Source organism: Nyctibius grandis, chromosome 8 (assembly GCF_013368605.1).
Source record: "Nyctibius grandis isolate bNycGra1 chromosome 8, bNycGra1.pri, whole genome shotgun sequence".
NCBI classification, from domain to species: domain Eukaryota; kingdom Metazoa; phylum Chordata; class Aves; order Nyctibiiformes; family Nyctibiidae; genus Nyctibius; species Nyctibius grandis.
In genome coordinates, this window is record NC_090665.1 from 47,023,583 (window position 1) to 47,047,718 (window position 24,136).

General features: G+C 41.8%; 2 protein-coding genes across 16 annotated transcripts in view; one reads left to right on the forward strand and one right to left on the reverse strand.

Moving 5' to 3' along the window:
• The window catches only part of DOCK7 (dedicator of cytokinesis 7), a 106,121-nt gene that overhangs the window by 37,976 nt on the left and 44,009 nt on the right, over positions 1 to 24,136 (reverse strand). For all 14 annotated transcript variants that reach the window (XM_068405862.1, XM_068405861.1, XM_068405855.1 and 11 more), the window contains exons 15-22: positions 8,140 to 8,257; positions 7,477 to 7,547; positions 6,539 to 6,677; positions 6,245 to 6,346; positions 5,887 to 5,973; positions 4,901 to 5,132; positions 3,429 to 3,593; positions 2,356 to 2,525 (exon numbers count right to left, since the gene is read on the reverse strand). In XM_068405862.1, the coding sequence (XP_068261963.1) occupies positions 2,356 to 2,525; positions 3,429 to 3,593; positions 4,901 to 5,132; positions 5,887 to 5,973; positions 6,245 to 6,346; positions 6,539 to 6,677; positions 7,477 to 7,547; positions 8,140 to 8,257 (1,084 nt within the window). The remainder of the gene's footprint in view (positions 1 to 2,355; positions 2,526 to 3,428; positions 3,594 to 4,900; positions 5,133 to 5,886; positions 5,974 to 6,244; positions 6,347 to 6,538; positions 6,678 to 7,476; positions 7,548 to 8,139; positions 8,258 to 24,136) is intronic.
• On the forward strand, positions 14,789 to 22,716 carry ANGPTL3 (angiopoietin like 3). 2 transcript variants are annotated; one of them, XM_068407047.1, is made up of 7 exons: positions 14,789 to 15,286; positions 16,140 to 16,250; positions 17,111 to 17,228; positions 17,933 to 18,046; positions 19,330 to 19,425; positions 21,298 to 21,570; positions 22,535 to 22,716. In XM_068407047.1, exons 1-7 carry the CDS (start codon positions 14,789 to 14,791, stop codon positions 22,714 to 22,716), a joined length of 1,392 nt encoding a protein of 463 aa, XP_068263148.1. The 2 variants fall into 2 exon arrangements, with proteins under 2 accessions (XP_068263148.1, XP_068263147.1); XM_068407046.1 differs by lacking the exon at positions 17,111 to 17,228 and having other exon boundaries at positions 16,140 to 16,377.

Here is a 24,136-nt window from a genome sequence, read left to right on the forward strand (position 1 = left end):
ATTCTGAAGATAAAGTTAAACATATACTGTGTTTGCAGACGCAGAAATCATTTTGTAAAAATCTGAAAAGGGAAAGATTCTTCCCTCTCTGGAAAACAGGAGTGTAAGAGCTTCTTCTTGCTTGGCAGAGTCACTCCAGAGTTCACAAAACTGCTATTAAATTATTTTCTATCTCTGGGGTTCTACCTGCAGCTGGATCTGTGCAGGAACTTAACACACGTTTGTGAAAATCCACTGTTGGAACAATGAAACTCCACCATCTTTTCTGTTTCCTGCCAGCACATCTCCAACATTTCAGGAACACTTGAAGTGTAAAATCTCATCATAGGTCTTCCTAGACACTTAATAAATTTGCTTTAGTATGGAATAAAATTTACATGGCCTCCACGCACAAATGAAGGCAAAATAAGTCACAGACCTAAAACCTCCTCTCTTGTGCAAATACACAGAAATCTTCCAAATCCTGTAAAGGGGGTGATATTTGAGTGTTCAGAATTAAGAAAGAAGCTGATATAGGAGAGACCTAAAGCATATTTACCAAACCTATCAAATATCTTATATTACAATAAAAAACGAGAGAAGACTGGACTCCAAAGACTTCCATCAAACAGCAAAACACTATATGTTTTTTTTTAAAGCAGAAAGCCTCCCATAACACACCCTAATTTGAAGTGCAGGTTCCCTGTTTGGGTATATGTGCTTAAGCCATTACTTGGAGAAACAGAATAGGATTTTTTGCACCCTTTTACCCATTTCAGCATCTCAAGAAGTGTCTCATTTTTGTCTATTGATACTAACAAGCAAAAATAATTATATTCAACCACGATTCTGTATAGTCAGACTGAGCTTAATTTCTGATCCTCAGACTACCCTAAAGGAAACTTTTCCTTTAACAATTATTCGCAGAATAGGTTTTTCTTTAAAGCCTGAAGTATATCTCTAGAAGAAAATCTCTTTTCATTTTGTACTGTGACATTATTCACTAAGCCAGCACGTGTTCAATTTCTGATAGCCTGTGTAAATTCCAAATGCACATTAGTGCCCATGGCATTTCACAAAAGGTCAGGGTTGTTTAATTAGCAAGATACTGAAGTGGTCTTTAAAACAATTTAAGACTTCTAAGTCCAAATCTTGATGTAAAAAATAACGATTTGCCTGCCCACACTTCTTCAGCCTCTTATTTGGTCGGCAAATCATGTTGTAATTAATTTAAAATTGGTAACCTCTTTCTGAAGCTATGTTTTCCTTGCTCTTATAAAACCCAGGACCAACGAGCGTCAAGCCTGTCTGGTCAGGCTGACGGCTTTATTAACTCGCTCACTGAAAGGATCAAACATAACAGCTGTCTGAGAGGGCTCAGGAATTCATCTGTGCTGGAAGAGTGAAGGGTCACAGATGGGAAAGCGTCTCGTCTCGGTCTAAGTTACCACACTTTGAAGATTGAAAAAAGAGAACCCCAAACAAGCTAAGACACCCCTCTCAGGGAAGGGAATTACCAACACAGCAGATCTGCCCTGGCTCATCCCACTTACTTCAGTCACAAAACTGACGTGCTCAAATTAGCACTGTAACAGACTTATGTATTTGGAAGTCACCAGAGAGGGACAGGCCCTGCTGCAGGAGATGCATATACTGAGCCCTTAAGAGCCAAAGTAAGACCATGACAGATGCTCTGCACTCGTGTGTCCACACTGGAAAGTCACTTGTAGGTGTGGGGAGTCAGTGTGGGTGCAGAGTTAGCACACCATAAACTCACACTGCAGCTCAGCTGGCCAGACAATGGCTCACTCACTAACCATCCCAAATCCCCTCTGGCCCATGCAGGGACTAGGAATATTCCTGCTGTGTGCAAGATACCTGCTCTGGACACAAGTAGCAGAGAAAGCACCTGAGCAGCCATTAGTGCTGAATGCAGAGGAGAAGAGAAAGTTCTGGTTTGGCGGGTAAGAGCAGGATCACAGGGTGGCAAGGTAGGGGATGCAAGGTTTGGGGAGACATAACAGAGCTGGTCAGAGGATACGGCTGCTGGCCATGTGAAAAGTGAGACAGTAAAACCATTCTTGTCCTACTAGTCTTGGGGAGACAAGTCCAGAAGGACTCTTACTCCTAGCCACCACACTTGTGGAAGTAACACTGCTGGGCTGGTCTCCAATAAGTTGGAGAGGTCAGCAACTATTTTCAAGGAGTGGAGTTTTAGTAGTGCTACCAGCAACTGACAGAAAAAGTCTGAGAAGGGGCCGTTAGTAAGGACATCTTTTCATAGGAAAAAAATCACAAAAACTTCCCTGTTATTTCTTTAAAGATTAACTAAAGGATGCTGAGGTTCCTCTAAGACCCTCAGCAGTGCATAGGTACCTTACTGCCAATGATTGAGCGAACTTCATCATCCGGTGAGGTGGGGGTCCCAGATATATCTGGGTTGCTGTTGCTGAGGCTCCGTGAGCGGTTCAAGTTAAGGCTTGCCGGTCGGACAGCAGATCGAGCCATGGTGGCATAATGCACTGATCCCCCTAAGCCACCGGGACCTACGGTGGTGTATGAAAGAACATCCTGTTAGACCATCAGTCAGAGCCTTGATCCCACGCTGCTTTATACCAGCCTGATGCAGCAAACCCTTTGGATAACCAGTAGGTCTGTCCCATAGGGAAATCTTCCCTACACCTTCCCCTGCCTGGTTCCCCAAGGCAGGGAGAAAGGGATGGGACTAAAAAGCTATTTTATCCACTGATCTGTGGGAAGCAGGAAGCTCCCTGTGGGTTTAGGCAGCCAGTGTGAGGTATGTCTTTAGCTAAAGGGATATTTTCCAGACCTCACTCGAAAACCACCACAGCACTGGGCACAGTTTGAAGTACTCAACCTTCCCAACACCTCTCAGAGGTTTTCCGCTCCATACAAGAAGCAAGTCCTTCCAAAGCCTAGTTTTCTGTGGCTGTCATTCACACCATCTCTTCCCCCATGCAGATACATCCCTTGTTCTCAGCAGAGGTGGAATAAATTTGTTTCCCTCCTGTACACAGACATGTGTTTCTCAACTATTTCACACTCCTTTGCCCATGTTTCAACTTTTGCTGGAACTGGATAAAAGCACAAATGTACTAGTGAAGGGGACTGGGAAACATGACAGGCCAAGAGGGTACCACGTCTGTCTAACTTGCTACATAAAAAAACCCTTAAAAAACAGTTTTTTGCCATAATTTAGTCTTTCAGCAGTTACCCTTATTTAAGATCACCAAATAGTTAAAACACTGACGTGGCTAACTGTAATTAAACTCATCTTGTAAATGGCCACGCTGTATCACAGAGAAAGTTAATAACAGGGCTTGGCAGGGAACCAGCCGTGCAGTTGGAGCTCAAGAGCACCTGCCAGCAAGCAATTTCTGCTTGTTTTTAACAAACTGTGACTTGAAATAAAATGAAAAAAGAGCTACCTGGTGATGGTGAGTTGGGATAGGTATTTGGTAGGCGAAAAACGTAATAAATATAGGAAGCAAGAAGGCTGTTCCTGCCATGCTGGTCCTGGTTTCCATCCAAGTTCTTGTGAAGTCTGTTTATGATTGATGCCATCGCTTCAAAAGATGCCTGGCCCAGGTTAACTGCAAGGAGTAAGTGAGGAGTTTGGTTTAGACTGCAGCAGTACCCCTGAGCAAATCCTAAATGTGCATTTCATCCACCTTCTAAAGGGTAGATGGTGAAGCTTGTTAAGAGCATAGCAAGCATTTCTCACAAGCAACTGAACCTGGCATTTGAACTAGGTCTAATAAACAGCTTGACAGGAAGACAGGTGTTGCAGTGACAAGCTTCCACTTTTATTAATAACAAATTTAATGAATTTAGGCCTGATTTCTGGAATTAGCCCAACTTTGGTCATCAACTGCAATGGCAACAAGATCAAAGTCCTTGTTTAATTGATGGGTAATATCCTTTGGATATTTATCATACTTTTCTCAGTTAATTGTTTCCTCCATTTAAGCCTTAGCCAAAATACAAACTGTATCAAAAAGAACAATTCCATTCTGTTTTGGGAAAAATATCTGTTCCAAAAATGAGCACAAAAATCTACACAGACTGAGGCAAATATTCTAAACAAATTAGGGGTGAATCAGAGAGTGGCTGGAGACTGTAAATCTTATTTTTTTAAAAACTAGATGCTAATGTCCTCAATGGTCCATACAGACAAACTAAACCAATACAGAACACTTAAAGAGTGAAAGAGCTTTAAAATATAAAATAAAAATTCAAGCAAAATTCTTCCCCCAAAAAATAACCTTTCTGAAATAAATGATTGATATTTTAAAAGTACTCTTAGATACCTATATTCCATCATGTCCAAACTCAAGTCTCCTACAAAAAATCCCAACTGCTATTTTAAATACTAAGGATCTAATCCTGACTTCCACTTGAGATTTTTTTTGTACTGACAGAGCATAGCCCATAACAGGGAGCAAAAGGAGGGATTATTCATGCTGACAGTATCAGATCCACAACAGCTACAGAAACATACAGCATCTGTATCCTCTTATCTTACCTACTTCAAGATTTTCCAAGGTGATTAGTAAGGTTGAAATTCTTAGTTTCTGAATGTCAGTATGGAGACACCTTAACAGGCTCCAGTACTAACAAAATGCTGAGCATCTAACTCATGAAAATCAGGCGCCTTTCTGGTGTCTCAACTTGGACAGCAAATTACAAGTCATTCTAGAAAACCTTTGCATTAAATATTGCTCCTGTGTGTATCACCACTGATCTGAAGGCAGAATGTTTTATTTTGAAGATACATGGCATATTAGTGGCACTAAAATAAAGCATAAAAATTGACTTTTTTATTTCTACATAAATATGATAAAATTGGAAGTGTCAAACTTTCAGCTATGTAATTCTCTATAAAACTTAAATAGAATACCTATTTGGCCTGCAATGACAGGAGGTCTTACTACCAGGAGAATCAGTTTGTCAAGCAGGAGATGAAGAAATCGCACTACCGGCTCCAGTTGAGAGGAATTTAAAGCTGAAATGCTGCTCTTCAGTTCATTTTCCAAGTTGTTTTCCATAATTCTCATGTCTCCTATTCGCACAGGGAACATGTGCTCATCCAGAGCATGGACAAGTGCAAAGAACTTGTCAAGATAAGGGTCCTACACACAAGCAAAAAAAAAACAACCCAGTAATCAGCAAAAAGGTCCAAAAGTAACTCCAATTTCTATGGATTTGTACCTCATGGATGGATTCTCTCCCTCATTCTTCTATCTGACCATTTAATCCTACAAAATTAGCAGAAACTCAATATCTTTGAGAGCTCTGCCCATATGTCTAATTCAACTGAAATCAGTTCAGAAGTTGTCAGGGCAAAACTAGAGGACCCACAGACTGTGTATTCTTAGAAAAACAGACAAAATGCACTAAAATCGTGTTACTATTTACAGCACAAATAAAATACACAAAATGACATACTGGGAATTAATAAAACAAAAGTTGAAATGATTAGTCAAAACAATTGTCATCTTTCTTTTCAGATCAAAGACAGACAGATGAAAAATACATGGAGAAACAAAAGAGGCTGAGGGGAAAAGGAAAAACAAGAAAACATCATACGCCTGGACTGGATGTTAGACCTGTTGTATTAAACACAACAGTGTGAGGTCTGAAAACACTGTTGGCCATTCACCCCCTGTGAATAAAGGTCAAACTGCTCCTATTTTTAAGCAGAACTTCTCAAATATACTCATAGCAGAACGTGGAATAACAGGTCTGCTGGCTCAGAACTGAAAATGAGATTGTAAATTCACCACAAGTAATTATTATACTCTTACAGTACCAACTTTGACAGTGTTTCAACTGTCAAAAGACTATCAAACTCTTTTTATGACAAGGACTGCTCTTAACATTTACCTGAGTGTGGAGGGATGATACAGCAACAACTTCTACATTGAAAACCCCTTTGTGGTTATCCACCCACTTCATTCCAGGGAGTGGAACCTGCAGGTTCACAGAAGGATGTGTGAGCATGTGACAGAAAGCAGAGCTAAGGCACTTCTAATTACAACTGCCCTTTCTTTTCATTTTATTGTCAGATGACCCACACACAAACACACACACCTCTGTCTGAACAGTATTTAAGAAATAAATAACCTAAGAATTAAAAATACACATGCACACACACACACACAGATTTATATGTACACATGCACTCTCTCACTTTTTAAGAGAAGTATTCTCCTGCTGATTTTCAGCATGAAGAACAACTCACCTCTGGAGAAAGCACTGAATAAGCCTGTGGTGGTTTTTCCAATGAAACAGGTAGGCAGAACTGACCAGTCTTTAACCGTCCATTCTGAAGCATGGGTATCCACTTCAACGAGAAGGAATTAACAAAAGAAATTAAAAACACACACACTTTTTAAGGTTTTCTTGAATTTTGCAGGCTTGACTGTCAAATTCTCAAACTCTGCAGTGGTGTATGAGTTGACAGTGATGCTAAACAAATTGCAAACAAATACAATGCCTCCTGTGCTGGAAAAAGTAAAGACTGAAAGACACTCACAGTGTATCCAACTGGAGTCTCCAGGGGAGTGTTTTGCTTTTGTTGGCAACTGACGTGGTAGAAAGTAAAAAGCAGGTGGTGATGATCGGTTAAAGTGGCTGGAAGCTTAATCTTGATTTCCTCATGAAAATCAGGCGATCTGTGCAGAGACCAGACCCTCAACTGAGTCATCAATACAAACAGTGTGGTTTACTATCTTATGCTCGAGACCAAATACGTGAAGAGAACAAAGTATATGGACTATCCCAAGGCATGAAAGCTTCACTTTCTGATCACCAAGGACTGGAAAAACTTTAGGTATGCATTTACAGTCCACCAAAAATGAATGCAGCAGCCCCCTCATCACACAGGCACTGCTCGCCATGAGCATGAACTCTTGTCTCAACATGGAGACTGCCACAACCCCCAACCTGCAGGAGGGGGTTCTCTCCCCGGTACCTCTCTCCCTGGTACAGCTACAAAGACTATGGACATGTTACAGTCAGACTCAGCACTCCTTACCCCAGCTGCAATGAAATGATTTTCAAGACCAAGCACTTCCAATTTGTAACTAAAGTCTAAAACACTCCAGCAAAAGAACGAAGCACACGCGAACATGAGTTTATAACGTAAATCTTGCTGACTACTAACTTGAAGCTTGTACTTAGAGCATCTGTTGAGCTGGGCTACGTGCTCAGGATCACAGCCCTGACACAAGGCTCTTGATTTGTACTGGAGCAAACAAAGACTCGGGCTCCCAGTCATCGCAAAACTCTAATGACAGTATCAACTGACACTGCAGTTGTTGTGAGTGCCATGCAGATAGTCATTGTTAAATAATTAACACTGAGACAGTCACTGGGGAGTTACTCCACTTTCATACTGGTAAAACTTCCTTTGAGTGGAATCACACTATCCATGTGGGGCCATGTCCTTTCATAAGCTGTTGTGTGTTTTACCTGTTGTGATATACCACAGCTGTGTATGCTTCTTTGGAAAATTCAGGACAGCTAGATTTGCCAAAGATGACCTGCAAAAAAAGAAAAAAAAAATCACAGAAATCCCCTATAAAACTGGGCCAAGAATTTGTTCTATAATCCTGCAGAGGCATTTACAGCTCCGTTCACAAGCCTGTGCAGCTGTGTAGTTACATCTGCTAGTTACATGCCCCTTCACTTACGTGCAATGTTTTACTTCATCACTGAAGAGTTCACAATTGCAATAATCCCAGTTACACACGCACGCAGATATGGCTGAAGAACTGATGAATGTAACCACCCCTACACAGATCTTCACCAAGTGCTGATCACTTCGGGCCCTGAACACAACTATAACTACCACCTTTAATTTTTTTGCCATGGAAGCAAAGATGCTATTCCAAACACAAGGGTGTCCACTGCAAACATCTCAGGTTAAAATACTACCTACTACCTTGTTACTTTGCAAACTCTAAACAAATGTACTCTTTGTTCTGAAATACTGTAATTTTATATTCCCCTGAACTTGTTATTTTGAAATGTGTTTCAGCGAGGTTTTCTTTAACACAGGGATTTTACGACTGCGACGTGTACTCTCCCTTACGGCACACAGCACTCGCACGGAGCACAAAGCACTCCCCTCACCGGCATAGCATTGCTTGGGTCCTCTCCATACATGAACTGGACTTTTACAGTGATATTCCTGGCAGATCCTTGGCGGTTGGCGAAGTTAAGGCTCTGAGGATAGACGTAAAGAAGATTCCTGCAAGAGACAAAGACATCTCATTAATGTTTATAAATATGTAAAGGGCAAGTGTCATGAGGATGGAGCCAGGCTCTTCTCAGTGACATCCATTGACAGGACAAGGGCCAACGGGTGCAAGCTGGAACACAGGAGGTTCCACATAAATAGGAGGAAAAACTTCTTTACAGTGAGGGTGACCGAACACTGGCACAGGCTGCCCAGAGAGGGTGTGGAGTCTCCTTCTCTGGAGACATTCAAAACCTGCCTGGACACGTTCCTGTGTGATATGGTCTAGGTAATCCTGCTCCAGCAGGGGGATTGGACTAGATGATCTCCAGAGGTCCCTTCCAATCCCTGACATTCTGTGATTCTGTGATCTCCGTGTGAGAATGAGAGGGTTCACACCCTTATTAATGCTGTTATTTAAACCTCTACAGAAACACAGAGAGAGTCAAAGTGAAGGGTTTGACGTTTTCCATTAGCCAGGTGGTCTTCTCTTCAACATAAGTGCACGCCCATACAAGCGATTTGATAATGACTCCTTATTTTAGACATCAAAAGACACAGTTTTTTAAACTGCCACCATACTTTGAAATACAGAATCACAGAATCACAGAATCAGCCAGGTTGGAAGAGCCCTCTGGGATCATCGAGTCCAACCATTGCCCTGACACCACCATGGCAACTAGACCAGGGCACTAAGTGCCATGTCCAGGCTTTTCTTAAACCCATCCAGAGATGGTGACTCCACCACCTCCCTGGGCAGCCCCTTCCAATGGCTAATGACCCTTGCTGAGAAGAAATGCTTCCTAATGTCCAACCTGAACCTCCCCTGGTGAAGTTTGAGGCTGTGTCCTCTTGTCCTATCACTAGCTGCCTGGGAGAAGAGGCCGACTCCCACTCTGCTACAACCTCCCTTCAGGTAGTTGTAGACTGCACTAAGGTCACCTCTGAGCCTCCTCTTCTCCAGGCTAAACACCCCCAGCTCCCTCAGCCGTTCCTCGTAGGTCAGACCCTCCAGACCCTTCCCCAGCTTGGTCGCCCTCCTCTGCCTGCCTCGCATCTATCTGCTAGCGATAAAAGACTGGCATGTTACATTTTACCCAAACACTGAAGCAACCAATTCTGTAACAAGCCCTGCCTTGTAAGGCAGGAGGTGAAAGAGGTTCCCTTCCCCTCTGTCCCCCTCTGGGAACTATTCAGTGAATCTGAACACAATTTGTAAGTAGTTTCCAACTGGTCCTTGTCCCAGAGAGACAAGAGACAACAGATGGGCACAGAAAACTGCAGTGAGGAGCACAGCAGGACACATTTTAAGCATGATAAAGCAGTCGCTGCAGAGCGCTGGCAACAGCAGACTGGAAACAAAGAGACCCTTTTTTGGCTTGTCAGGAGGGCAGCGATTTGGTCGCTCAGTGAAGGTACCTGGTGCCTTTTTAGATGCCACGGGTATCCACAGCACCCACACTGGGCTAGCAGTGGGTCACTCCTGCAGGACCAGCTGGGAAGGTGGGCTGCCCCAGGCTGTCTGAAATTGTGCTGGATGTCAATGTTTTGGCAAATGAATCCCACCCAAGGACTCGGTTCTGATGGCAACTCCAGTTGCTCCCTGATACCCACGGGTACTCCCAGCTACACAGACACAGGCTAATGCTGGTCCTAAGAAATTCTCTAAGAGCCTCTGAAGAACAAGGTACCTCCTCCAGGTCAGCACGTACACAGAGCAGTCCTGCTGTACAGCTCCAGAAGGCTACACGGGGCAGCAGTATGAAGCCAGGCTCTTTCTCACCCCTCCAGGCAGAGGAATATGCTTAGCTGGCACATGGGAACTTCTTCCCTTTCAAGTCCTTCATGGTGAATTAAGTTTTTGAATCCCATCCCCATTGGTCGCTTTGCCTAATCAATGCTCTCTGACTATTTCAGAGGGGGCCTGTGCCTTTTTTGTGACTCTACTAAATTACTTTGTTCTGGCATGAATACATTTGCTCCTTGATGTTCTTTTTAAAATGAAAATGGATATGAAAATTTACTCTAAAATGTACATTGCTCATAAAACTTTTATTAAGTATTATTAGCGCTTAAGAGAAGGATTTAATGTATTTGTGAAGCCAGGCTACAGGATCCCTGTATTACAGGCAGTTTTATGCTTAGGACTGATTTATGCTGAATAGCAGAGATGAGCCTAAACCAAGCTTGCAGTTCTCCCACCACCTCTTCTGCTAGGGCTTGGCCTGCTGGGAGCAAAGGGGACATTTCAGCAATTAGACGCCACTCTAGAAAGAGGGTGCTAGAGACCTACGAGCAGACATTACAGCTGATGTTACGTGCCAGGCAGGGCTTTAGCTGCACTCGTACACCCAGCGCTGGAGGAAATGTACAGGTTGTCCCCCCATCCACTGCCTTTCAAGCCCTTGTCACGTGAAAGGCTCAGAGGACAAGTGTTATGTTGCATTTCATTAGGAAGAAGCTCGTGTTGCTTACAGGGAGTTCAGATGCACAGATCCCACTATAAGACAGGGGAGAGCTGGATGCTCCCTCCTGTTCAGGCAGCTTCTCTCCAGAGGGTTTCCCATGACAGGCATCACCCTTTTGTTGACAATTTACATACAGAGAGGGGAAAAAATTCCCCCATTCACACATCAGAATGTGACCCCACATGAAAAATCCCATTTTACCTTACCCTACTAAGGTAAAAGCCACAGATCTTGCTGTCTGCTATAAGCACAGCTACAGGAGCCATGGAAAGAGACTGGTGGCTGAAAAACCAATTGGAACATTATAAATCTTGTCAAGGAACTGATGCCCCTGTCTAACAGCCACCCTGGGAGGCTGACTTCTCAGCTTCTGCCTCGTCACCCTCTTTCCTTTGGTTCATTACATCTCAAGTTTTCATCTTATTATTTGTGTGCACAAATACCAGGACTCCGTAGACTCCATAGGACATCAGAGGTGTAGCCACTATCCTCTGAAAAAAGTGAAACAAGACTTCTGTGCAAAGCGATGGTAGAAGCTGCCTCACTGCAGAGGTGAGATGATAAGCATCACAGCTGCTGGGCTTTTAAAGGCAAAGTAAGTGGCACAGGACTGGATGTGGTCTTCATAAACCAAGCGAGGACAGTCCCAACCCTGTATTATACGCACGCAGCGCGAAGCAAGAGGAGAGAGCAACTTTCTGGTGGGCCAGGCATCATGGGGAGGTCTCATACCACAGTGTTCAATTCTCTACAGAAGGGATAAAGGGAGGAGAAGGGACTGGCCATGAAAATAACACTGCAACACCAACAACGATGCTAAGCATACACTGATTAAACAAAAGGATCGCTAGTCCTTATGCTTCCAGGTAACAGCTACTTCTTGATGGTACCATTCACACGTATCTATCAACAAAAGTTTCAGCCAGAAGCTCTAAACCCAAGGACTTGTGTCTGGAGCTTTTATTGCTATGCAAAATGTATGCAAAGCTTATATTATTATCTCAAACAGATCTCAAAAGTACCTTTACCTCCATAAAATAAACTGCTAAAGTGCAAAGGCTTCCCAAGCCATGGAAATAACGGCACCAGGCACTCCTCTAAATATTTATACTATGTGATTGCAGGCATTTTGCAAAATCCTTCATAAAGGTATTAAAACATTAAGAGGTGATCCTAACTCTTAGAGGGAATGTCTAACTATTATTAAAATTTCCCTTTTCAGTAAAACACAGAGACCTTTTTCTTTGCTTTATTCCTACTATAAAAATCATTTAAAGCCCATTTAACAAGGGTCACTCAGGTGCCTGAAAGATCTTCAGGATCATGTTTGTTACATACATCTCTTCTTGACTGAAACCCTGTAAAACCAAAGCCACTGAAATACTTTGAAGTAGACTGTAGAAAGTACATTTCTTTTTTTTTTTAGTTTTGCAACCAGTTCTTCAAGTTTTGCAGCCCAAAATCCCTGTGTCAGATGCCAGAGGCTGGACTTTGTTCCCTATTACAGAGCAGTGTCAGGCCCAGATAAAAACCATACCTAAACTTCATCTACATAAGTGACAATCCAACGAGTTTCCCTACAGAAAATACAAATCCTTCAAAATCACACGCTGATTTTACTTTTTAAATATTGGAAGTGTTTAAATAGTATTACCAGGTGCTATGTATCTTAGTCTACCATTCAAAGCAAAAACTATCAAACCTTTCAGAGTTAAAGGGTTAAGAGCCCTAAGGATTTCCCACAAAGGTGAAACATAAGAGCAGTCCAGATCAGGGACTGCACGTGCTTTTTTTTTTTTCACTCATTTGAACAGTTTTTTGTACATTTCCACTGATATCACCAAATAGAAAATGCTGCAGGAACGAGGACTCAATGCCAATCCTTCAGGCTGATCACTGTCCCATGAATAATTCTAACTGTTTTAACACTTTTTTTGAACAGAATTTTAGTAGGGTTGAGTAAATACTGATTTGATGCATTTCTTTAGAAACTAACCTGAAAAAAATGCAGATTTTAATAGGGCATGACAGCCATCCACTGAACAGCTTCTCATGGACTAGAACCTCATGGACATCCCTTGTGAAAGCAATCAACTTCAAGACTGTCTGCTGCAGTGGGACACCTTGCAAGACCAGAAATTACTGGGTTGGTTTTTTTTTAATGGGACAGAACTGCACCCTTGGGTGGTGAAAATGCAGTGCTGCTTCCCAGTGTAGAATAGTGACTATTGTTTGTATTTAAGGATAATTCCTACATTTGCTTCCACTCTACACCAGCAGATTCTCTTTGAATGAATTCCCACTCTTCCCAGTGCCAGGCCTGATGATCTACATGTTCCTGCTGTTTTTCTATACTTTGTAAGTTTTTCTATACTCCGTTTTCTATACTCCAGTAAGTCTGATCCAAATCATACTGGTACAAAGTATTCTCCACCGATTAACCGGAGATCTAAAATACTTTCATGTTATTTAATTATGGGTGGGGAGGTTACCTGCATATTATCAACCCTTCATCACACCGTATCACAGAATCACAGAATCAACCAGGTTGGAAGAGCCCTCTGGGATCATCGAGTCCAACCATTGCCCTGACACCACCATGGCAACTAGACCATGGCACTAAGTGCCATGTCCAGGCTTTTCTTAAACCCCTCCAGAGATGGTGACTCCACCACCTCCCTGGGCAGCCCCTTCCAATGGCTAATGACCCTTGCTGAGAAGAAATGCTTCCTAATGTCCAACCTGAACCTCCCCTGGCAAAGCTTGAGGCTGTGTCCTCTTGTCCTATCACTAGTTGCCCGGGAGAGGAGGCCGACTCCCACTTCACTACAAACTCCCTTCAGGTAGTTGTAGACTGCAATAAGGTCACCTCTGAGCCTCCTCTTCTCCAGGCTAAACACCCCCAGCTCCCTCAGCTGTTCCTCATAGGTCAGACCCTCCAGACTCTTCAAGTAAGTTCAACCTATGAGATAACAACTTCATTTTTAAAATAATTTTTCTGTTCATGCTTCATATCATATATGCATATGTACATGAACAACAACAACAAAACGTCCAGGGTAAGAGTTACTAAACATACAAGAATCTAGCAAAAACCTTAAAACACTCTCAAAGTACAGACTATATTATGCATGGATTAATTTGGATTTCTTGGATTGCTATGAGTGATTCCAGAAAGAAAAATACCTTTCATTCATACTGCAATACTACTCAAAAAAACCTACATGCTTCCATGCAGAGACCCACTGCAGAACAGGACATTTATTTCAGAGTACTTGTAGACTCGCTTTATGTAGTGTGAATCTTAAACAGTAAGAAGAATGGTAAGGTGAGAAATGTAAGCGAGGTATTATTTATCTCGCCCACCTCTGGAAAGCAGCTCTTAAAAACTAAGTTTTATATGGTGTAAACTACTGCACAAACCTTAACATAGCAGAATCACATCCAGGCAATCTCTGCACCTAATTCCCTCTTTCTCACTTAATCTGAACTAGATGACAAGTAAATCCACTGCAGCACAATGAGTTACATCAGAAAATGGTACAAGATGAGAATCAAGTTGTGTGAATCACTTGGGAATATTTTGCCCCTCCATAGCTCATCAAGGAGCTGCACAACCTGAAATACAGCGTCCAGTGCTCTTAAGTATGGTAAACCCTTTAACACTCCTGAGGCTATAAAAGGAATCGTACAACACAAACAAGAAGCAATTTAGGCCCTTATCAAGATTATGACCCAAAATTAATCTATTAAAAAGCACTGTGTGAAAAACACTATGGCATCAATAACATTTTATAACAGAAGGTCTGGCAGATGGAAAAGTTCAGAACCAGTTTAATCAGCAACGTGCCCGTCTCTCAGTTTTATCTTCCTACATATCAACCTACATTCAAGAGGGGTTATGTTCGTTCAAATACACACAGTTTAATGATCAACTCGTCAGTCTGCCTCTTCTAAAATGAAGAGGAGTATAAATAGATCAAATTCTTCAACTCCGAACAGTCACACAGCAAAAACTGTTAGCAGGAAAAGTCTCTGCATCCTGAACAGCCAAAGAGTATCAGGAGCAGAAAACATGAAAAGCATTCTAGTATTTCTATTCATTGCCCTGCTTGCTCTTTCAGCTAGAGCTGAGAAGGATTATTCCTCCATTGATTCTGGTGCATCTCCTGAGACAAAATCAAGATTTGCCATGTTAGATGATGTACGAATCTTAGCCAATGGACTCCTCCAGCTTGGGCACGGTCTTAAAGACTTTGTCCACAAGACCAAGGGGCAGATGAATGACATCTTTCAAAAACTTTACATTTTTGATAGGTCCTTTTATGAGCTCTCGCTGCAAACTAGTGAAATCAAAGAAGAAGAAGAACAGCTCAGACAAACCACAGCAAGACTGCAAATCAACAATGAAGAGATAAAGAATCTCTCACAGGAGATGAATTCGAAGATTGAAGACCTCATACAAAACAAAATCCAGCTGCAAGAGAAAGTATGGGGACTGGAAGACAAAGTCACTAAACTGGCCATTATCCAGCCTTCAATGCAAGAGACAAAAGAAATTTCTTCACTCAAAGTAAGTAGACTTGTGAAAGCCCCTGACACGCAAAGCCAAAGTAAATTGTAATGCTATTATTGGTAGTTATGCAACAGAAGCCCATGTTTTCCCTTCATCTTCACTGTAGTACTACCATGTATTTTGAGAAATAAATCAGTGTGATAATCTTAAAGGAAACAGTGCCTTAATCTGACATATTGTTTATTTTGCAGTAACATTCTCCAGTGAAATCAGTGAAAAAATCATGAAATTAGAAGGTTCCGTATCTTTTTCAGTATTTTTTTGCAAATTACTTTTAAGAAATTCTGTAATAATAATAATAATGATAAAAAAAATTGCAATCAGGAAAGTGATGTGATTACCAAGCCCATGGGTTTGTATGTCATCAGCTCATGACAAATCAATGCACTAAGAACTGTCTGCTCAGTATAAAACCAGAAGTTTATACCTTTAAAGAGAGACATCTATAGTACCTGTATGTCCTCCAGGACCAAAGAACCTTGCAAGTGTTAGTAGACTTAACATCAATACATGCAAGTATTTAGGTGGGTATAAGGTTTCCTATGGAAAAGGAAGTATTAACCGGATTATGCAGAAGCATAATAAGGCTAAGCACCTTGTGTGAGAAAGTACTGGATATTCATTTCAAAGCAGAAAGATGAATCCAGATCTCCCAAATCCCAAGCTAATACCCCAAATGCTGGCAGTCATTCCCTTTTTTGACTAGTGGCACACATTTAGTTTGAATCAAGGGCCAATTTCACAGAATATAATTGTTCTGGGCATGAAAATGGAAGGAAAATAACAACAAAAGGTTGTGAAGGTCTTCTGCTGCTTCTAACCACAACCCTCGCTCCCTCCCTCTCCTCAGGCTTTTGTGGAGGAGCAGGACAACCACATCAAGCAACTTCTCAAAATCGTAGAGGACCAGCATGTCCAACTCGACAGACAGCACAATCAAATAATGGAGCTGGAGGACAAGGTACAGGAACCATCGCTGTTTCTCCTTTCAGAATTTGTCATCACTCATAACACTGCAGAAGTTAACGGCCTAACTACTCATTTGGGTCAGACATCCCTTTGTTCACAGTTTGGAGGTGTAGAGGAGGGTACAAACAATTTTGACTGCAAACAGGTACCTTTTTGGGTGAGAGACGGCTCTGGTGCCAGGCAGGGGCCTATGGCCAGGGCACACAATGACCTAGAACACAGCTTTGGACTACTGTCTATCAATACCAGGCGGCTGTATTTTCTGATTGCTAATGTTCTTTTTTTTTTTTTTCTCTCTGTTCTTACCTATCACATTATTGTTCTTCCACTGGTCTTCTAAGTATCATTACTTTCTACCTCTTTCTTCTGTTCCAATATTCACTCCGACTCACTGCCATGTTCTGCAGTTCAACATGTGTCACTATAACGCTGGGTATAACCGATATGCTCGTATTTAATTTATTCCTAAGAGAAGGCTCTAAAAGGAAAATGCATTTCAGCATAAGGAACTGTGGGTTCTGTGCTCTTTAGGTGTTGGTATTATTTGTCTAAGTGACGTCACCTGAGGAAATAAGTTAAATATGTTTGCCCATTAAGGTGCACCTCGTGAGAACAGGTCATTTACTCGCCTCATGAATCCTACCTTGTTTGAGCAGTGGCACAGCTGACGTTCATGCAACTGAAATCCACCAGTGCAGCTCTGAAGTTATTTTTATGTTGTAAATGGGGTATTCTAAAGGATTACATCCACAAGAAGAATTATTCTCTGCATGACATTGTTCGGCTTGATACATGAATCTCATCATCTCAGAGCCTTGGGAAATTAACAGGCTGTAATTACGGTTCTTTCAGCTAAACCACATAGAGCTCCAGGAGCTCGCAGAGAACTCCTTCATGGGGGAGCAAACAGAGCCAGAGGCCACCCCCTTCCCTGTGCACAACGCCACGGCTGGGACATACAACTCTGATGGTGAGACCTTCTCTCTTAGACGTGACTACACAACACACTGCATTCACAGTATTCTCTGTGAAAGTTTTGCACTGGGTTTTAATACAGACCAAAAGCAACAGACTCTAAAGTTATATGCAGCACTGTGGGAAGGAGCTGGATTTCCTGCTTTGGAAAATGTCATCATCTGCTCAGCCCCCTGTCCCCCTTCAGCCTCCATTCACCCCGTGTAAACACGTGCTATGACCATCCTTTTACTGCCACTTCTGGCGTTGCCAATGCCTGTCTTTGAGAGTAAGAACAGAGAACTAATTTACTTCATGCTGGCTAATTCTAAGATTTGGAAGAGCTTTCTTTAAAGTTAAGAGGCATTTTTAAACTGCAGCAATGGGAAGGGTATTTATTGGGAACTTTACAAGGGGTAGGAAAGTCCATTTGCCAGAGTCTAGTCTTAGGTCTTACAAACTTTCCAAAATTATCTAAATTGAAGCCTTGCCTAACTTAAAAAATATAACTGGTCCAACTGATGTACAACTTGGCAGCTGTACTACCAAGCCCAAAGTAGTTTGTCCATTTAATGACATTTATTGTAAAACAATATTACCAAAAAGATTGTTCTAGTTTTTGTTTTGGCTCTGTCTCATATAGAAATTCAAGTTAGAACTGGACTAAAACTTACCACATCCAAACCAGGATTTGTAATCGTCTGCTGTTTGCTTTCCTAGGTGCTGCCCCTGACTGCACTGCACTTTATCACAGCGGCATGCGGTCCAGTGGGGTCTACACTATTAAACCCAATGGCTCAGAAGCTTTCGATGTCTATTGTGAAATGAAATTTGGTAAGACAGTTGTGCTAGCAACAGGCTCATTTTCACATAAGTAGCTTCTTATAACCCAAAAACTGTGTCTCATCCCAAAGTAGACAAAAACTTATCACGATTTATGTATCCTCTTGACTTTTCTTACTGGCCTATCTGTGCTCTGAACTCAATTTCCCATATGCTGAAATCTCCTTAACAGTGCTTTCATTCTTCACTCACCTCTTGTTTATACTGAGGAAAGGACTTTCAAGCATGTGACATAAATTAAGTATATTAAAAAAACAAGCCCCTTCAGCTATAGATAATGAAAATGGCAATTATAAATACCATTATATTGCAACCATGAATAGCTTTTCCAAATAAAAGCAAACAGTAAATACCTTAAACAAATTTTGTTTCATTAACAAGGGTTATTGCTTGAGACGTAGATATACCAAACCAACCCAAAGAGGCGAGTCCTGGAGACAGGATTCCTGTATCATGTTTGGACGAGTCTGTAGCTATGTAGCTGATGCAGACATTGCAGGGCCATGTCACTCGTTTGGATGTGTAAACAGAATGGCATGGCGCTGCCCTGTGCAAAAACCTCCTTTGCTTACATTTCCTGTAATTGGTAAAACGAGGGTGTCATGACCTGGTCAGGAGAAAGACCTCACTGCAGCCCCAGCACGGACACGGCCTCCAACACTTCATGCCTTCTGTGGAGGTGGTTCCCAGCAGTCAGGCACTACCAGTAGAGGGAGTCTGGCAATCTGATCAAACGTCTGGAACATTTCATCTCTCAATCTTTTATCATTTTCTCTACATTTGTGTTCCTCTGCCCTCATAAACAAATGAAACCCAGTTAAGGCAGCTTCACAAAATAAGTCCAGTGAGCTGAGTCACCAGAAGCGTGGCAGAGGACACTCCAACGGCCCTGCGTTCTGTTCAGCTGTGCTCACTTGAATTTCTTTCATGAAGATTCAAGCTAACTCATTCTACCTCAAAATTGGAGCACCCAAGAGCACACTCATGGTTAATAAGGCCAAGGCCAAGATGAGTCGAGCATCTGCTCTCTGTACAGCTCAGTATGTGTGCACTCAGGTCTGTTGCAAAATGAAGAGTAAGTGGGATTCATACAGAGCCACCTTCAATGCAAACCCATTTTCATCTTCACTGTGGTAGAGCGAGCTCGTACGAGGGCAGCCACAGCACTGCAGCCTGTAGATCAGCAGCTGATGGTCTCAGTTACTTTCCATCTTCTCTCTAGTGCTTTAAACACTTAAGCCAGCTTGTGACTTATTTCCCCTTTGCATTCACAGGCAGTTCCTGGACTGTAATCCAGAACAGAGTGGATGGATCACTAGATTTCAACCAAACCTGGGATGCCTATACAAGTGGTTTTGGTGACCTCAATGGTAAAAATGCCTTTTTTTGTGTCTTTTCTTTGTATCAGTTGATTCGAGAAGGTGAATCTTCTTAATGAAAAGCGTTCAACATGAGAGCAGACAAAACCTGCAATCAAATCTGAACAGCTTACCTAATTAACACCAGAAACTACTTACCAGGAAATGTAACTCAGTAAAATTCTGAAAGACACACCTTCAAATGTGTGTTTAGGAACTTGTGCTGAATCAAGGCCAGAATGCTTTAAATGCTATTTTAATTATTGAGATTTTACTATTTATAAAAGCACCCCCCAAAGCCTTTAAAATATGCACAAATGCAAAGCCAAGTTCCTGACACTGCTTCCTCACAAACTCTCTCTGCAATCCTGTTTCCCTTAAAACCACCACACCAATTTTTCCAACCTCAGGAGAGCCTGAGGGTACGTGTGCTCCCCTGCACAAACACCTCTGGCTTCTCTGTGCAGTGGCCAATCCCCTCCACGGCTGGACAGGGTGAGGAAACACCCACGTTCCCTTGTTAATCATCAACTCCAAAGAACTGGTAGCACCAAGTGCTGCCCAACAGCAGCCCCATCCAGAATATTTTCCCTATTTTTCCTCTACAAGGAGATGAATCTAGTTTTGTTTAGAAAATATTTTGACTCTCCAGGCACAGCACAGACCAAAACCTCACCAACATGGGCAGCAATATTGACTTATTTCCACCTCTTTTACAATAAAGAGCTGCTGTATCTCAACCTTTCCCACATTTTGGGACAGTAGCTCACAACTGAGGCAGACTTTTACCTGTAAAGTTCGTCTGATCATATTGAAGGCTATAATCGATCCTTGATTTGTCTCCAATTCCCATATACTACACCAACACGAAGCCACATCTTTTCAGGGTCAGAAAGATTTTGCAGAGGATTGCATCACTCTCAGCTATGTCCTACTCAGTTCTGTGCTGCATATTCTAAGGTGATAAAATACAACAGTCTACTGCTCCTCACCTGTAAATTGTGGGAGTATTTTACTCAACCATCTTGTCTTCTATTGCTTTAAATGCCACCTGCATGTATGGCTCTCACATTCAGCTACACTATTTCTACATGTGGCAAATTACCCATTGTGCACTGATACCAGCAGTACTGATAATAAGCTACTTAATGAATATAATTTATGAAACTAATTAAACTAATTATCAAGAATTCTAGCAAAAGAAAAATGCCCAAGTTAAATTCACTTTGCACACAAGGGTATCGAAACCTCAGTTTAGTTCTGCAGCTCTTCCCTTAAAAAATACAACAATTGCTATTAGGTTTTATGTATGTCATTTGCTTCATTTGTCACACAGTTCCAATTATGCATGTTTTAAACGTCCTGAGCTCCCTCTCAGAGTTTCACAAGAGGTGGGAAAGTTAAGAAAGAAGCTCCAGTTCATTTATATCTCTTGCTTTTATTGATCACCAGTGTGCAATTAAGAAGAGGTAAACAAAAAGAATGTAGCAGGAGACCTCTGAAAAGATCAACAGTCCCCAAGACTCGTATTATTGATTTAATTAAAGCAATGAATAAATCCTTTTAAATTCTATATTTGCACACATACTACCCACAGCTTATCTGTAAAAACAAATTCAACAGTGGTGCGAGTGATATGGGGTTTTAGGGAAAGTTTATCACATAACCCCTTCCCCACTAACTCTCTGCCCGGTGACTTCTGTCCCCTAATCCTCACCTCTGACACCTCTTGATTCTGACACTTATTTGAACACATATTTTCAAATATTGGTGTTTTAAAGGTGAATGGGCTATCTGAGGTACGGGTTAGAGACCTGAAAAACACGGTAAGTGTGTTCATGCCTAGTTCCATCTTAACAGCATCTATTTCCTACGACTTTGCAGCGGAATTCTGGCTAGGCCTGAACAAGACCTATTCCATCACTAAACAAGGGGACTACATCTTACGGATTGAGCTGCAGGACTGGAAGGAGAACAAACGGTACATCGAGTACGCGTTCAGCTTGGGCGGCCCCGGAACAGACTACACCCTCCAGCTTTCACGGATCTCCGGGAGCATCCCCAACGCCCTGCCCGAGCAGACAGAACTGCGCTTCTCAACGGCAGACCGTGACGTGGACGTAGGAAATGACTTCAACTGCCCAGAAAACTACCTAGGTATCGCTGTGCTGGGTATATTAACGTGGGAGTTTGTCACAGGAAGGATGGTAGCGTGCTTTAGTAGGCAGTTACTGATATCAGCCTGGCTTTAGGTACAGAAAAGGGAGGGTAGCAGCACCTTTCCGCTTGCAGGAAAGGGTAGAAGATGTTTTTTGTTGGCAGATAGCAGGGACCTACAATGAGGCACCACCTTTCTATTTTATAGATAGGTAAAACTAAAGCACAGTGAGGCTGCGCCATCAACCAACAGCAGAAACAGAACTAGCAGCACAGGTTGAAATAAAATCCCAGGATGAGACTCTGAGCTATGAAGTAAAGGGCAGCTCTTCCTCCGATGCCTGGTCTGGTGTGGCAGCCCTAGGACGGGTTGTTTAATGCCTCCTTGCAAAAAAAAACAGAAGACAAACTGACTCTTAACTCCATTTTGATTACAAACCAAAAGTTTGTGTGATGGTGAGTTTCCATTCAAAGGCAGATTTTAGCTGTTTGTCAAGTATACGTGCTATAACACTCTCAAAAGAGCAAGAGATGTGAGGCTGAAGACGTATTTCTCCTTAAAGATCATTTGGTTAACGGATTTCTAATTCTTTGATTTAATGTAAGTTTTTATGTTTTGCCAGTTTATAGCAAAAAGTAAACAACTGAAAAAGCAATTAATGATTAAACCACAGGATACAGAATTGCTCTCAAGACACCTGCTTCATGCAAGCAACATTTTGTACGTCATTCTAGGCTTGAAATTGGTAATGTCTGAAACAATGCTGAGTGTTACTCTGCTCTAGCGACCATAAAGCAGATGGCCCATGACTTCCAAAGTGCTAAACTTCCATTTTTAGCACAGGGGCACTGCCAGTCCTTTGCAAGCAGAACTGGGCTTACAATTTCAGCTCGTGGTTAAGGACACCACTAAATATGTTAGGGTACAACTGATAGTAACTGACATTACAATATTTTTCCTTAGGAGGCTGGTGGCACAGTGAATGTGAGGAAACCAATCTGAATGGGAAATACGTCACACCAAGGTCAAGAGGAAGACTAGACAGAAGAAAAGGCTTATACTGGAAGCCTAAGAAAGGAAGGTACTACTTGCTCAAGTCAACCAAAATAATGATACATCCAACAGATTTAAAAAGTTTTGACTGAATGCTCAACCTGATGTATTTTAATTCAGAACATACACATTGAACATTACTACATCAAAGAAGTTCATGTTATGTTTAGTAACAGATGCATGTGTAAATCCATACACTGTATGGTGTATTCTCCAATACATAAACCTGAGGCATTTGCAATGGTCTTACAGTATGTTTGGTGAGTATTCTCATTCCACCTAGCCCCAAGGTCAACATGCTGTACCTTTCATGGAGCTTTTACCTCCCCAGGATGAAACTCTACTGCCTAGGAATCAACCACCTACTCATGTATTAGATGATATTGCTTGGGGGAATTGGTTTTCAGGCTGTTCCGTTCATTTCTGGGTTGTGTAGTAGGGAACACAAGGAGTGTTTCAGTAAACAGAGGGCTGGCAAAATGCTGTGGAAGACATTTAGGTATTAATCTATAGGGGAAAAAAAAAATTGTTTCATAAAGTAACTAATGTGATGTTTGGTTCATGTTATTGTGGAATGTTTCTATGAGCAAATGAGATGGGTAATTCCCCATTCTAGGGTTCTGTGTATTTCCGGACAAATTTTCAGCAGTGTAGCTCAGGCCAACCTTCGCTGAAGCATTGTACTCACACAGCTATAGATGTGTACACACACAGCAAGTAAGCCAGAGCACAGCCCTAATCTTTTAGATACCACGCTTTGAAGAATAACTTAAGAACTACGCTTTCTTACTGAAAGTTAAGAGCTAAGCTTCAAAGCTTACTGAAATGAGTAAGAGCTCTTTTCTTCTCGTTTGAAACGGAATCAGAGCCAGCCCTTTGTGACCTCTGAGTACACCTAACTAAGAAATTAAATGAAAGACCAAGCGAGCACACAACAAAACGCCTTTCAAACAGAGAACAGTTGCCTGTGGAGCAACTCCAATGCTGTTAATGGCAAACCCTGTAGGCACAACCTATGTGATGATGTTGATCCTGCTCCTGAGAACACATTCACTCTTGTTTAACTTCACCTGCAGAATACTGTAAGGCAGAAGGACTATTGCCATGCTTGTGGATGGCCAACCGTGGAAGTGTTGACTGACAAAGAGCCCAATTCTGCAGTTACATTGAGTCATATTGACTTGTATACCTTACCTAACCCTTGTACAGTACGGATTTTTTATCTCAACATTTGCAACCACACAGAGAATGGTTTTAAATTGTAATTTGTCAGAGTGAAACAACTGTGAACAGAATGTGCTAATTACAGAAAAACTGCAAAAATACTTTTACTTCTCATGGATTTATTACACAGAAGAGATCACACAGTGCTGCTTATTTGTACTGGTGTATTGTAATGTTTAATTACCTGTCCAACCTCTAAAAATAAATGGATTAATTGATTAATTAAACTTTTGAAAAGACATGAGACATGGAACTTGACTAAACTCTTTCTTGTAAGCTTTGGTTTAT